We start from the raw sequence: 15,000 nt of genomic DNA, 5'->3' as shown, positions 1-15,000 counted from the left end.
AAAATCATTGTACGGAAGCAAAGATATAAACAAGTAAAGATTCAAAATCAGCTGAAAACCCTTTCGAGCCTACTTGATTTGAGCCTGCTTTTTTTCTTTTTTCTTGACAGTCTGATTCTAATGGGATTTTTGATTAGGCAAGGGTTAATAATATGTTTTCATATTCAGCTAAAAGGGGCAGTGTCACACTCTTTCAATCAAACTTCAAAACACTAAAAGAAGTCCTTGGAGCAATGAAAACCACAAAATAATGCTGTGGTTTTGTTGCCAATGACCATTAACGTGCACTGAAACTAATTGTTGTAGTTCGTGGCCAACGAAAGAGGCCATAGAAATGAATTGAAAGTTCAAAGAACTGGCCATATTTTTTCAAGTTTGGATACAGTGTTTTCAGAAAGACACCAAAAATTAAATACAATAGCCTTTTGTGCCATGAATACTGGTATATTTCATATCTTATCAGTAGGTTGTCAGAAATGCAGTACATGTGAGCTTAAGTAGTTTTGATTTTTACTCCCTTTTGTCCTAAAAACAGGAAATTAAATGTGAGTGCCTTGTAAGATGATTCCCTTGTTTTGCACTGTAAATCTCCTTCCGCTCATAATATTGTGCCATTAAAGTCTGCAACTTCTGACTTGGTGAATTCTTTAATCACTCTTGTAATTCCCTTATTAAGTGTAGATGACTAATATTACAATTGACAGACAAGGAAAACTAGCACAAAGTGTGTTATATAAAAAACTGAACAAATCAAAAGTGGTTCAACGTTGTCTGTACCCTTACCAACAACTATATTAGTCATTGCAGTGGTCAAAATGTTGTGGACTTATGATGCCCAGCTGACTGAGTCCAGAACAAATTTTGACCACTGTGATGACAAACATCATTGTCAATAAGAGTAGAGACAATGGTGGACCACTTTCAATTGGTTTTTTACCACAATATTCAACTTCAAAGAAAGTCTCTATTTCAGAGTGTTACCAAAATCATGACACGAAGAGAGAGCAAGCGTTGTCTATAACTTTGTTACAATATGATTGGTTTATTTTCCAAAATGAGCTTTCCTGATTGGCTATTACATTGCATGATTAGCCAATCAGATTGCGAGATTACAAACAATTATGGTAACAAACTTTACTGGTTGGTGAAGTTTCCAACATTTCTCACACAAGTAAGTAAAAGTAACCCAGAATAATGGAGAGCACAAGCATATAAACTCATGGTTTTTTTCTCTATTTCCTGTTTATAACTGTAACCTCTACCTTGATCATTCTGCATATCACAGAAACCTCACGAAACAATTGTAAACTATTCGTTTTTACTGGCCTTTGATTTTTCTTTTTTTGTTTGTATTTGGAAAAAAATTATACTACACAGTCCTTAATGGCTTGCAACTTTAATTAGTTTGGCTAATTTAGTTCCCCTATTAAGTATCTTTATTGATGGGTGTGTTGATTAATTGGGAAAAAATTACTTAAGATAAAAGGATTAATTGTAAGAAGGAGCAAATCCCATATTTTTTGACATGTACATCCCAGGACCACCAGTAACTTGTCTGCATAATTAAGAGGCATACTCTGTAAGATTCGAGTTAGGGTCGGCCACGGTACCTCACCGATCTGGCTGAAATTTTGCATGTAGTCTTTGTTTGGAGTCCTTACTACGAAATGGATATTTGAAAGTTCTGATAAATTTTACTTTGGGAGTTCTAAACATGGCCAGTTTTGGTCGGCTGCGAAGGGTAGCCAATATGGCGGATCAAAGGACTTCTTGTCATCACTCCGTCCAGCTCACCATAATCTTTTACCAAAAGCCATTAAAACCGCTTGTAAGGGCTATCTTTGTACTCACGTTCTATGTCGAATTCTTCTCTGAAATAAAAAGATTTGGTCATGAACGAGCGAAAAGTTGTAGTATACTTCCAGGATACTTTTGAGACATCTAAATTTAATGCAAATCGAAAGGCCGATATCTCCCATGTTATGTCGATTGACAGCTTACTGTTTAACCTGGACGTAGAGCTGTTATAGCAGGTTTGACAGGAGAAATAAAAAAATGGGCAACTTCTTTAGCAAGGGAGAAAAAAAGATTAAAAACGTGTGACCAGTGCGCAACTGTTAACGGCCTGTATAACAGTTATTGCTGGTTTCCGCTGTCACGCCATCGAAAATAAAAATCGCAACCATTCAATAAATTAAGTCAAGAATCTGGGATATGATAGATGATTGATATATAAACAACCTCAGCAAGATTTAGGTCTGTGCGGTTTTTCATTCGCGCTCTATTCGGATAAATGTTTTTCCTTCCGCAGATGATGAACACGGAAAAATCACTCGCGATCAGCGCAAAGTTAACCGTGATTCTCGATTTCCAGTGCCAATGCTAATTCAATTACCCAAAGGTGGCATTTTCCCACGACTGAAACCAACAACCCTGTCATTTTTCGTGGAAAATAAATTTTGTTTGCAGATCGAGGCAGGAACAGTTGATAACATACAAGTTGAGCTAAGTTTTGCTAATAATTCGATCTTGATGTATTTTGCTTAAGTTATTCCAGAGTTATTGACAAATCCATGGAGTTTCCTTTTTAATTTAATTCCTGGTGAATGTACAGTGAAAAAGATAATGAAATTCGTGTGCGATGGATGTAACCTGTTCACTGCCCAGTTAAGTTAGCTTCACTGCATTGTCTCTTTTGTGCAGCTTCTACGTAATAATCTTGAATCAATTTCGGTGTGTTGTAAGATATTCACTTTATGATTTTCACTTTTGGGAGACTTAGGTATATCCGATATGACTTTCAACACTTTCAGCGTGTCTATTGTGGCAAAATGTGGATTTTCAAAGTTTGTTGGCGATTCTTGTGGCCATGGAACTTCATCGGCCGATACACAGTGTATCATTTTAGCAGAGTGCAAAAAAGACATAAAGCCACATCTCAGGGGTTTCAATGTGATTGATTCCTCCCTCAAGAGTGAGATGCAATTGATCTTCGCCAGAGCAGGTATTGCACCTTATGCATTTCGCCAAATGTATTTGTATTTGATGTTAACATAAAAGTTACACTACCAGTTATTTATGTTAACTGATAACAAATGTGAGTGTTTGAGACAAGGCTTCCACATTTAATTCCTTAGCCTGTGCCAGGCATCCGGTTTATAGTTAGAGATCAGCAGCGCGAAAACGGCAAGAGGAGTATGAGAAGACGAGGCAGACTTCTCTCGGCCTATGCTATCCTCTTTCTTTCACCGGTTTTCGAGCTGCTTGCGACCTCTCAAACGCCTGGAACAGGGTAAATTCAAGATTGCCTGTGGATTGCCCGGGAGAAAAGGTTGGGGGCCGGTGTTCGACGTCTGGCATGAGGATGTAAATCGCAGAATTTGGTATCAGGGCTCAGGGACAATATTCAAATCGCCTTCAAGGTAGCGTTTAAGGTGAAGACATCAAACGTATTGTCATACTGTGGTAGTGGTCTAGACCAATCAGGCATAAAATTTTTCGTAAAAGCGACGCCACTTCTAAATGAGACTTCCCCCCACACATACACCCACCCACACACACCCGCGCGCCTGTGATTTATATCCACTTTCCTCAGCTCTTGGCTCCTCGTGGAGGAGCCTGCCCTGCCCGCATGGCAGTTCTCCAACCGGAGACCCGTTATGTTGGTAGCCCTATCATCTTCCTGGTGTTATCATTAACAACCGTTCAAGACGAAGGTTGGTTTCGTCCTTTGTCTTCCAATTTCCTCTTCAACCGTTTTCTGTTCCCATCTCTATCTTACTCAGTTCTTTATTCCTTATCTGGTTAAAGAACCTCGCAAATCTTGACAGCAACAACGGCTTGTATGGAGTGCTATATTTTACTGCTTGCACGCACACACGTTATATTGGACTCTCTTCTCTGGCACATGGGTTTAAATAACTCCATATTTAGGGCAAGGACGGGATTAAATATAGACTAGACGGAATACATTTTATAAATTATTATCAAAGTTTTTGTGATTGAAATTCTGATAATTTTGCGCCATTTTTTAACCTGTTGTCGACATATTTTCCGCAGGTCTATTTGAGTTGACTGCGGAGCATGAGTACATTACTATCTGCCCTCGACATCGGGAAAGCTACGGGATACGTTGGACATGCGGAAAGACTCGCTGTTCCATTCACAGAGAATTTAGTGGCTACACAGCACAACCACCTAAAGGAAATCGTGGAGTTAACTTGTTTCAGGCGAAAACCCTTTTTTTCTGAAACCGGAAAAGTTATTCCTGTTGGCTTGCGTAAGTTCCTCTGTTTTGAAGTTGATTCATCAAGTTGGGTAAATTAATGCACAAGGGCGCTAATACGGGCGCCAATTTGAACGGATGCACCTCTGAGACAGAAGAACATGCTGTTGGAATGACGACGCGTGATGGAATAAGTCGTTTATATTAATTCTATTAGTATACGGCCGCTTATTGGAATTGATACTTTAAGTGAAATAGAGATGCGTATTGCAATAGAAACGAGTAACGGCATACAGAAGAGCGTTGGAATAGGGGCGCGTATTAAAACGATGACACTAAATAGAATTGAGTGCCAAAATCAATACTTTTTTTTTTAAATTAAACTTCTAGCAATATGCCCTATGTGTAGACAAAAAATTAGCAGCATGGCAGGAGTTGCCAAACAAGAAGAAGAAATCGACAACCAACGGGTGTCTGACGGTGAGGTAGAAAAAGATGTATTCCGAGAAGAGGAAGAATCGGGACATGAAGAGTATGACCCGGAGAAGCCTTGTGTTTTCGCTGATGACACGTCTCCTTTCAAACAAGAAATGGATGAAAAGGCCTTGGCGAAAAGTTCCTGGTTAGAAGAGCCATTAAGTGAAGACCAACAAAGCACAGTAAGCCACTTTCTATACTTTATCTTCACCGGTTGCATACTAAATTCAGATTTCAGATTTGTATCATTTTGCAATATTACATATTTTTACACCGTCTAAATTATATGATTATATAGCTAGACACGGTTGTTTTACTAGAAAATACACCACTTATGAAATTCTTACGAAACTACATCCAGGATCCATACCCTCACTAGTGAGGATATTGATAACGTCATTTCCGGCTTTTCCACGGTTGTTTGTTGCTTGTGCATGGAAAACAATTCAAGTTAAGCGCCTGGGGAGAGGTCCTAACCATCAGTAAGATACCGCCCGTCAGTAAAATTGACCAATCATCGCGTGCCTACTATGTGACACCACATACTACATCTTCACTTGTTGGTTATTTGCAGATTATGTCCCTTGAGGAAACAGACATTAGTTTAACCCCGCAAAGCAGTGCTGCTTTACATCGAGAAAGTTTGATGGCAGACGCATTGAGGTCACATGTCAAAAGCTACAGAAAAATGAAACTCAATGATTTCCTTGGGAGCTGTGGCCTATCGGCAATCAGTGAAGTAGATATGGATTTATCTTCCGCTTCAGAGCGTACCAGGAGACGATATATTGCTGAAACTCGTGAAGTTGTAGTGGCTGTTCTCAAAACGTTGTCGCAGAGTCATGCCGCGGACTTGTGGGACGCACTGAGAACCTCAGACAAGATGTGCGAAGTCTTTAACCTCCCCAAACTCGAATTTGATGAGAAGAAAGCTTCCAGCGGAAGTAATGAGAAGTATATCAAAGCTCTTGCGGAGACATACGACAAAGCATCCAGCAGAAATATCAAAAGACAAGTACTTTCTATCATAGCAGACCTGACCACCTATGAAGAAATCCGTAAATTTCTGCCAGGTTTAACGAAATATATGTTCTGTGAAGCACGAAAGCATCGATTGACGTGTGGATGTGGAGTTCCTGTGGTACAAAAGGCTGGAGTACGCACTAGAGTTGACATCAATCAGTTGGATCATTTTGTTAACTTCATAACTAGTCCCTACATTGTAAAGGACCTGCCATTTGGCGAACGGTTCTTGAAGTTATCTTCTGGAGAGGTAATTCACACCCCTAACGTCATTAGGGTGTCAGTTAATGAGAGAATTATCGACCAGTATTTGCAATATTGTCAAGAAGGTGAAGCGACTCCACTCAGCAAGAGTACTCTTCGCCGTCACCTGTCTGCTTGCAGTGCATCAGTAAGAAAATCCCTCCAAGGGCTTGACTACTTTATTTCAGAAGGAGGCAAGGCCTTCGACGATTTGCTGAAGTTGGTGGACAAGCTAATAGATTTTGGGATCCCATCAAATGTTGCTCAGGATCTTCAAAGAGGGCTTAAGTCAGGAAAGAGCTATCTTAAAAGTGATTTTAAGGTAAGGACAGTGATGACATGCTGAGGGGTTTGCATTCAGACCCTTCGTAAGGTGGGGGCCCCAAGCTCTTTCCTGTAAATAGCCTGAAAACACTTTCGCCGGCAATTAGGGAGCTTGGGGTCCGCTTTCATATGTCCGCGGAAACAGTGTCAGAATTAACTTGTAGTGAACGTTAAGGCGATCGTTATGTTGTAGAATGTTAGTTATCGCATACAAAACGCATGCTTGCTTCTGGTGCGCTGTTAACACCGACTAAATGGTACACTTAGCATGGAACACTGTAATTTTGGGTTAATGTAACGCGAACGAAAAGAATACATCTGTAAATTTCTAACAGACGTAGCATATATGCTGCAGTACCAAGAGTTAGATCTTGTGAAGATAGCTAATAACGTATCTACTCTGGAAAAAAAATAGCAGTTCTCAGAGCAAGTGTTGAACCAATAGCCTTAAACTAACAGGTCCAGGCTCTGAGGGCTTTTTTAAATAGCAATTTGTTGTTTTTCTGCAATCAGGTCAACGTCACCAGCTCGCGTGTTCCAGACCACTGCAGTAAATATGCCCTAAATGATCCCACAGATTCAAGTTTCCGAGGCAATTGCGACCACACCCATGATCTTCTCTGTGAGCGATGCGAAGAACTGAAGACTGTGCTATCTGGTATCCAGGCGGCAATTTTAAATAGTCCCTTTGAATCAGAAAACGAAAAAGACGATGCACTTCACGTGTTCCAAGAAGCCGTAACAGCTATCGAGAGCTGGAAAGCTCATCAACTGCGAGTTGTGAACCAGGATAAAGCACATAGCGATGTAATCGACTGCCTGAGTGAAACAAACGTCTTGCTCATCCAAGACTGGGCAATGAAATTTCTCCCTCGGCTGTACCGTGAGTCACAGGGCGAATGGTTTGGAAAAAGAGGCATTTCCTGGCATATTACAGTCGCTTTAAGAAAGAAAAGTGGTGAGATTGAGACACAAGCATTCATCCACATAGTTAAACGTTGTGCCCAAGACAGTGCCTGCGTGACGACACTCATGGAACATGTTCTCACAACATTAAAGAGGGAGAACCCAGAAATAGAAAATGCATTTTTCCGTCAAGATAACGCTGGATGTTATCATTCTGCCAATACTGTTCTGGCTTGTAAGAACATCAGCAAGCGAACTGGGATTTCCATTCGTCGCATGGACTTTTCTGACCCACAAGGAGGCAAAGGTCCATGTGACCGGTTTGCTGCCACAATGAAGAATCATGTGCGCTCTTACGTAAACGAAGGTCATGACGTAGTTACCCCTGAGCAGTTCCAGGAGGCACTGCTCTCGCATGGAGGAATTTCTGGCGCTAGAATTGCTTTGCTGCCTGATCCAGTTTGCGACAAACTTAACGCTACGTGGCCAGGCATCAGTAAAGTGAACAATTTTGAGTTCTCCTGTGAGGGGGTAAAAGTGTGGAGGGCATACCAAGTTGGTGAAGGAAAACTACTCCCGTGGTCTAAATTCGAAGGTAAAAATCGTAACTTTTAATTGTAGAGACTAGAGCGTGAGATTGGTATACATGAAAAGACACTAAACCTCAGGACAGCTCCCTACATGTAGACAATGCAAGTTACCTTTTGTTCTTTCACGGTGCTGGAAAAAATAACTCGTGCAATGATTGGAAAGTAACCGTAAATGGTGCATACAGGTTATATCGAACTAACATCCCACCGATAAGCCAATGGGATAAAGCCAATTTTGACGGCTCTTTTCTTTTCCTTTAAGGTATTGATGGTTCTATCACTGTTGTAACGGATGTGGTGTTTTCCGATGGTGGATTCCGTCCAGTGAAGCCACGAAAGGCAACTGAGAAATGTCAGTCATCATGCAAGAGTGGAAAAAGCACTAGCCTCGCAGAGGAGCGAAGCGATAACGATGACGAAAACGAGAGATCAGGTGCTAAAGTTGAAAACGGAAGGGAAAAATTGTTTGCCTGCCCAAACGAAGGTTGTATTAAAACCTATCAACGCTTTGGTTCAATGGTTAACCACACGCTTTACGGTCAATGTGTGTTTCAGGCTGAGAGAGAGTCCCTTATTGATACAGCGAAGGTCCTGTACTGCAGAAAGCTCCTAGGTGAAAACAGTGCCCTCACGCCAACTACGGAAACAGCGGCGGCAAAGTCTTCGTTACCATCGCCACACAATGCACTGGATAAGGGCTGGGCGTTGAGATCAACCAAAACGTCCAAACCTTTCAGTGAGAAGCAGAGGCGTTTCCTCGAGGAAAAGTTCACAATCGGTGAGACGACAGGGAGAAAACTTGACCCCGTGACAGTAGCTCGACAAATGAGAGTGGCCAGGGGCAGCGATGGGCAGCGGCAGTTTACCCCTGAAGAACTACTGACTGCCAACCAGATTCAAGGCTTTTTTTCCCGCCGCGCAAAATCTAAGAATCAAACAGTGATTGAAGTTGAAGATGATTTCGTGGCAGCTGAAGTTGAAGATGCCATGGCAAGCGGGCGTAATGAAGTGATAAACCAAACGCAACCGATTCATCCAGTCACCTTTGATGGCTACAATCTTTGTGATCTTGTTGCTACAGGGAGGCTGTGTAAGCTTACAGTATCCGTTTTACGAGACATTTGTTGCCACTTTGAACCAGAGATGAGTTCAAAATCACAGCAACTGCCACGCCGAAAAGCACCATATGTGGAGATATTGGAGAAACATGTCCGAGCTTGTTCTTGTTTTGACACGCTACCTGCCAGCTGACCATTTCAATTGTGTCGCATACCTTGTTTAGTTTACCGCCAACCGTCCGTACTTCCAGTAGGATTATGCTATGCGAGAGGTTGCAACGACGGTCTTCCGATTCCTGGTGTACTAACTTTAAGAATTCACATGATCATCCCTCTGAACGGGCTATGTGGTACATAGGTTTTTACTGTATAAACGTTTCTTTAATACAGTGTTTCATTGTCACAGTAAGGGTCGAGAAACTATATTTTCTTACAACACCCTTAACGCTAGAGTGCAGTTTTAAATTTTTGTGCAGCGCCCATGCAGGTTTCATCATGGCACAGCTTAAAACACTATCAAATAGACGGGGCTCCCTAGGGAGACAGCAATACACTAATAAAAGACGGACCATGTCATCTTTGGGGACCGTCATGTATTTTCTGAGAAAAAGTTGTTTTTGGCAAAAGTTATTTTTTGACCGTAAGTTCAGGAAAGCTTTTTCAGCATTTATTCCAAGATCCCAACAGCAGCAAGCTAGGGTCAGGAAATGTTAATTTTCTTTGGCTCGTTTTACTTCTCTCCTCCTGTCCATTGCGGAAAATTACACCACTCGACCCCCCTCCCCCCACCCCCCCTCTCCTCTCCCCCAATGATAAAATAATGTTATCCTCTGGTTGTTCGTTTCAAGTGCTGGTTGATAATCCGTAGTGCCGGTGGGTTAAGTCTTTTTACAACCTAAATGAACACCAAACTTCAATTGCGCTTCAGAACAATTATCGATGTGCACAAGATGAGTAAAGACTTGAGCTAACTCAAATAATGTAGATAGATTCATGAACTGCGTTCAATCAATACGCGACAAAGAAGTAAGTGTACCTAATTGAGAGTGTTTGTTTACTTTAGGCCGAGATTATTGACATCGTACGCATTGAATTAGAATTTAGACATTCAACTGTACATGACCTCGAGACATATTTCGCTGTTTTGCTACCTCAATACGGATATAGTTTCGCCAGCTTAAAGATAGCGCGTACCGGGCGTATTTGAGATATGAAGTTTTTACAGGAGCGCGGTTCGATCGTTCCCCTTCTAAATAAGATTTGTTTCAATGGTTTGTTTATTTACATTAGTGAAAGCAGAACCTCTTCGATAAATCACTCGAAGGATATTGCAAGTACAAATAAAGTAGTAAAGTCAGCAAATGGCTGTTTCGAAGGGAAATATGCTAACATTTGGACACGAATATCATGTTAAACTTAACATATTTTCCTTTGCACAATGGTCATACTTGTTTAATATTTTTCTCTCGTGCTGAAGAAGTTGCCCATTTTTTTATTTCTCCTGGTAAATCTGCTATGACAGTTTTACATCCAGGTTAAATAGTTCACTGTTAATCGACAACATGGGAGACATCGGCCTTTCGATTTACAGTATATTTATGTGTCTCAAAAGTATCCTGGAAGTACACTACAACTTTTCACTCGAACATGACCAAAACTTTTTATTTCAAAGACCTATTTCACACAGATCGTGAGTAGGAAGATAGCTCTTAAAGGCGATATTAATGGATTTTGGTTAAAGATTATGGTAAGCTGGAAGGGAGGATGATAAGAAGTCGTGTGATCCGCCATATTGGCTCCCCTTCGGAACCGACAGAAACCGGCCATGTTCAGAACTCCCAAAATAAAATGTACCAGAACTTTGAAACATCCATTTCGTAGTTAGGACCCCAAAGCAAGACTACATGCAAAATTTCAGCCAAATCGGTGAGGTACTGTGGCCGCGACCTTTTAATATTACTCGAATCTTACAGAGTATGACTCTTAATGTACTAGGCTGTGTGGAAATCATGTTGCAAGCTACAGTACAGGGGCATCTAAAGGAATGATTTGCTAAAGTATCTGTTTGATAGGCTGTAAATCATCTAGGATTTTCTTTAGGGAATTTTCAAATAGAACTTTCATGATCTGAAAAAGTTAACACTTCTTGCTTTGTTTCGAGATTGATAAAAATGTGTTAGGAGTATCAAAATACACCAGCCACGAACTTTGGAAAGGTTCAATACAATACAATGAGATTTTCGTGAACTATACAAAAAATGGCTTCGTAAATTTGAAAACCTTCAAGCTCCCCTAGAATAACACAGAACAGAAAAGAAATTTATAACGTGGCCTAAAATGAACCTAAAAAGCTTTAAAAGTACTTTGAAGAACTTAGAAGAGTGTTAAAAGCACTTGAGAGAAAACCGTCTCTGGGTGCCCCTGACAGTAGACATCATTACATCCATAAGGGATGAGTACTGCTATCAAGGGAATTGAGCAATTCAGCAGCATTTAGTCTGGGAAACGAAATAAAAACTAGCCAATTCTACTGTAAAGTTAACCTGACTATGCGAGCCTCCTATAAATTCCGGTGTTGGACAAAACACTGATCCCCAGTCCATGGACTACCAAAATGGACTACCCTATAAATACTATTTCAAATGAGTACTGTTTGTCTATATGTACAATGTAAGCAACGTTTCAAACAGTGCTCACCAAAGACCAAACACCCATTTTAAAAAGTGTTGATCAACAGTATTTAAGTCTAAGCAGCCATTTTAAAAAGGTCAACTTTCAATAATGTTATTGTTGTGATGGCCGATTACATCATTGACAGTACCATGATAGCTTCGATGATTGTAAAGCTCCATCCATTTAGTTGTCTTAATTAAACAATGTAAGCTCGTGCTCAGGCTGCGATCTCGTCTGCAATTCAAACCGGAGAGGACTATGTAGGAGTATAACTGAATAGAGGGTAATGTGAAGAGCTAGATTTCTATCCCATATGAACCATGTGAGCGTTAGCCCTACTGATAGAAATGGCCCCACACAAGGACAGAGAAAAGCTCTGACCAGGGTGGGAATTGAACCCACGACCTTTGGGTTAGATCTCAGCCGCTCTACCGACTGAGCTACAAGGTCAGACGGGAGCAGGCCGTGGGAACTGAAGATGTTAAAGTCACGGCAATGAACATGTATAAGCACAAGGAAAGGTTACGTTTATACAAACGTTGGCCGTGTAGCACTTATATTTTAAACAGAGTTAACTGAATAGAGGGTAATGTGAAGTGCTAGATTTCCATTTCCATTTCCATTTCCATCAGTAGGGCTAACGCTCACATGGTTCATATGGGATTGAAATCTAGCACTTCACATTACACTCTATGTGGGCCCATTTCCATCAATAGGGCTAACGTTCACATGGTTCATATGGGATAGAAATCTAGCACTTCACATTATCCTCTATGTAGGAGTATGTAAATTGTAGGATTAGCAACTATTATCCACAGTCAGAAAGAGCACACAGTTTTGCGTTAATCAGGCTAATTTTGATTGAGATACAGCCATTTAAATACATCCAAATTTACAAAAAAATGTTTCAAATGAAGCTATGATCCTTGCAGTTATGAATGCAATTTTTGTTCAAGCGGACGCAGCGTACGGATGGCCATACATTTCTTTGTAAATTTTGACATTTGTAAATAGCTGCATTTCGCTTAATATTGGGTCCATTGTCACCATACCTGACAATTTTTTAAAGCTTGGTGTGCTGACGTTCTGACTTTTAATACGGATCAATGGTAGTAGTAGTATAATTTGACTCGAACTTTCTTCCCCTAGATCAGGCAACAAAGATGAGGATATAATAACCTGGGAACGAAGTGCCATTTGCGTCTTGACGTCATTTATTTTTATCACAACAAATGCCTGGGGGATAAAGTACGAACGCCCTGTTGAGAACAGCAACAAAAGTCGCGAAAATTATAAGGTTTTCATAACGACAAAAGGCTAATTCATGGAACAAACATTTAAATATGGGACATGTGTTATGGTATTTATTCAGCTTGTGATGATTGGAATGAACAAATCTGAACGAAGACTTTACAAAGGTTGGAAAATCAAGACATTTTATATTCACCAAGCACTATTAAAAACAAAACGGAAAACGTGATAGTTCGATGTACAAACCGAATCCAACTTGGCTGTCTTTTTGCGTGACATCAAAACTCTCTTAATTATAGACAATACTCACACTCAGTCACCCGAGTATGCTGAACAAAGTTACCCTAGGTAGTCTTTTTGCAAAGTATGTTGTTTTATGGAAAATTCGGGTTTACCTCAGTGTACTGATTGAGAAGCTCAAGAGATTTCCTCGGAGTTTTGCCAAATATATTTTTTGGTCACGCGCTGTTTTTTGTGGTTTTTTTAAAACCTTTCTTTGCTTGATCTTACGTTGTTTGTGGACTCTGTTCACGGAGCTTAATCCGAGAATTCATAACAACTGCTATTTGTACGACGTGAACCCACATTAAGTGGGGTCCTTCTACACTACAGACTAAGCATTGTTGCTAATGGATTTTTGTGGTTTTTGTTTTCTTTCTTGCCACTGTATATGTATTAGTGAAACATTTGAGAGTGACTGACTTGTGTAATTTAAAATAATGTTTGCACCTGAAATGTGTACTTCAAAAATTGTTATTGTGCATACACAACTCACCCTAGGCCCCAAGTGTGCATTAAAATAATGCAATTTGAAAAAAATAATAATAATTTGAAGAGTTTTGGACCTTGGCCATCACTCACCGTCAGTAGCGTTTCCTTTATCCAGATATGTACACTGCTTGAGTTTTAGGCTTCGTTCTGTTCTGGTCACGCGACATATCAAAATGATGTGGTTCTCACTCAAAAAGTCTTGAAAACCTCTTTGGTTGTAATAACATAGTCAGACAGTGTTTCTGTACAAGTTTGGGTTCCAAAGATATGAGGGTAGGGAACTTTCCATGCCTGCATGCTGCATTATTAATATTTTGTAGTTGAGATTTATTTATTAGAAAGTGTTTTTAGTTACGTTATTTTTGAGACATTTAAAATTCTTGACAACATTTCATATGCTTGTTACCCCTATAAAGTTGTCTCTTCCAATGAGAGCAAAACAGATAAGTAATAATTACTTGCAACCTGCTTCATTTTGAGACACATTAAGGGGGATGGCACTGACATGTAACTACAGAAAGACAATGGTTGCTAAGGGAACTTTCTAGTCAAAGAACCCTGCAAGAAGATTGCATGGGAGGTTCTGTGAAATAACTTTTTGAATGGAAAGCTGACATTACTTCAATCAGAATGTGCATGTGCAACTAGTCCCAGTCCTCTGCTGTGCATTTCTGTGAAAAACAGGAAACAAAGATATACATGGTTTTTTCATCGGATGGGAACCATCCCATCATTTTTCATTAACTGAACACGTTTGACAGAAAATGGTAACTGTAGAGTAAGAGGGTATTGAGAAGTGATTATTTGAAGGGCTCCATAGCAACAGTTTGATAGTTAAGAGCCATCCCCTTAAATGAATAAGAGCACGTGCACAGCACAGACTTGAAATGATCTTTAAATTGCTGCAAACACACAGTTTACAAACCAGCTGCAAAGGAGACTATCAATGAAATGAGCATGTTCACTTGTTCTAAACAGTGTGTACAGACATTGAGAAACAAATGCTCTTCTTGTTCTAGGATGTTTAGATACACAAACTTGTTTTTTGATTTGCTTTAGCAAGTTGAAAATGTCACATATGTTTTTTTATACTACTCTTGCTTCTGAGACAGGTTCAATGTGTTTTACTGGGTACAGTATGACCAAAACATTTATTGCTATGCATACTGGTGCATTATAGATACAATGATTGGTGACCACTAAACATCATCAATAACTATCAAAAAGCTTGATAAATATATATGTATTATTTCTTTTAATACATGTCTGTTTTGAAAGTAACGAACTAGGTGATTTTATTATAAAGTTTTCGATTTCAAGTCAAATTCAACTTAATTCACAACTCGAAATGTTCTTCAAGGACACATGCAATTTGTTTATCAGTGCAAGTCACATTTTGATGTAAAGTGTTGCTGTTTGCATGCATCAAAGGTTGATTATAATTGGTGTTTGAATGCAG

General features: G+C 39.9%; 2 protein-coding genes across 2 annotated transcripts; both read left to right on the top strand.

The window, feature by feature from the left end:
* The first annotated feature begins 2,632 nt into the window (after nt 1-2,632).
* LOC137995799 (uncharacterized) lies at nt 2,633-6,314 on the top strand. The gene is made up of 4 exons (XM_068841286.1): nt 2,633-3,422; nt 4,060-4,279; nt 4,616-4,884; nt 5,277-6,314. Exons 2-4 carry the CDS (start codon nt 4,084-4,086, stop codon nt 6,312-6,314), a joined length of 1,503 nt encoding a protein of 500 aa, XP_068697387.1. The 5' UTR covers nt 2,633-3,422; nt 4,060-4,083.
* Nucleotides 6,134-9,699, top strand: LOC137994817 (uncharacterized). Its single transcript, XM_068840411.1, has 3 exons — nt 6,134-6,290; nt 6,806-7,793; nt 8,051-9,699. The coding sequence occupies exons 2-3, from the start codon at nt 7,151-7,153 to the stop codon at nt 9,037-9,039; spliced, it is 1,632 nt and encodes a 543-aa protein (XP_068696512.1). The 5' UTR covers nt 6,134-6,290; nt 6,806-7,150; the 3' UTR covers nt 9,040-9,699.
* Nucleotides 9,700-15,000: the final 5,301 nt, after the last annotated feature.

Source organism: Montipora foliosa, chromosome 3, assembly GCF_036669935.1.
Source record: "Montipora foliosa isolate CH-2021 chromosome 3, ASM3666993v2, whole genome shotgun sequence".
NCBI classification, from domain to species: Eukaryota; Metazoa; Cnidaria; class Anthozoa; order Scleractinia; family Acroporidae; genus Montipora; species Montipora foliosa.
Note: the sequence above shows the minus strand (reverse complement) of the source record. Positions and strands in the feature narration are given on the sequence as shown.

Coding starts and splice junctions, on each gene's coding strand:
- LOC137994817 (XM_068840411.1), top strand. CDS start 7,151: ATGAAATTTCTCCCTCGGCTGTACCGTGAGTCACAGGGCGAATGGTTT. Junction 7,794..8,050: donor CCCGTGGTCTAAATTCGAAG/GTAAAAATCGTA, acceptor TTTTCCTTTAAG/GTATTGATGGTTCTATCACT.
- LOC137995799 (XM_068841286.1), top strand. CDS start 4,084: ATGAGTACATTACTATCTGCCCTCGACATCGGGAAAGCTACGGGATAC. Junction 4,280..4,615: donor AGTTATTCCTGTTGGCTTGC/GTAAGTTCCTCT, acceptor TTAAACTTCTAG/CAATATGCCCTATGTGTAGA. Junction 4,885..5,276: donor GTGAAGACCAACAAAGCACA/GTAAGCCACTTT, acceptor GGTTATTTGCAG/ATTATGTCCCTTGAGGAAAC.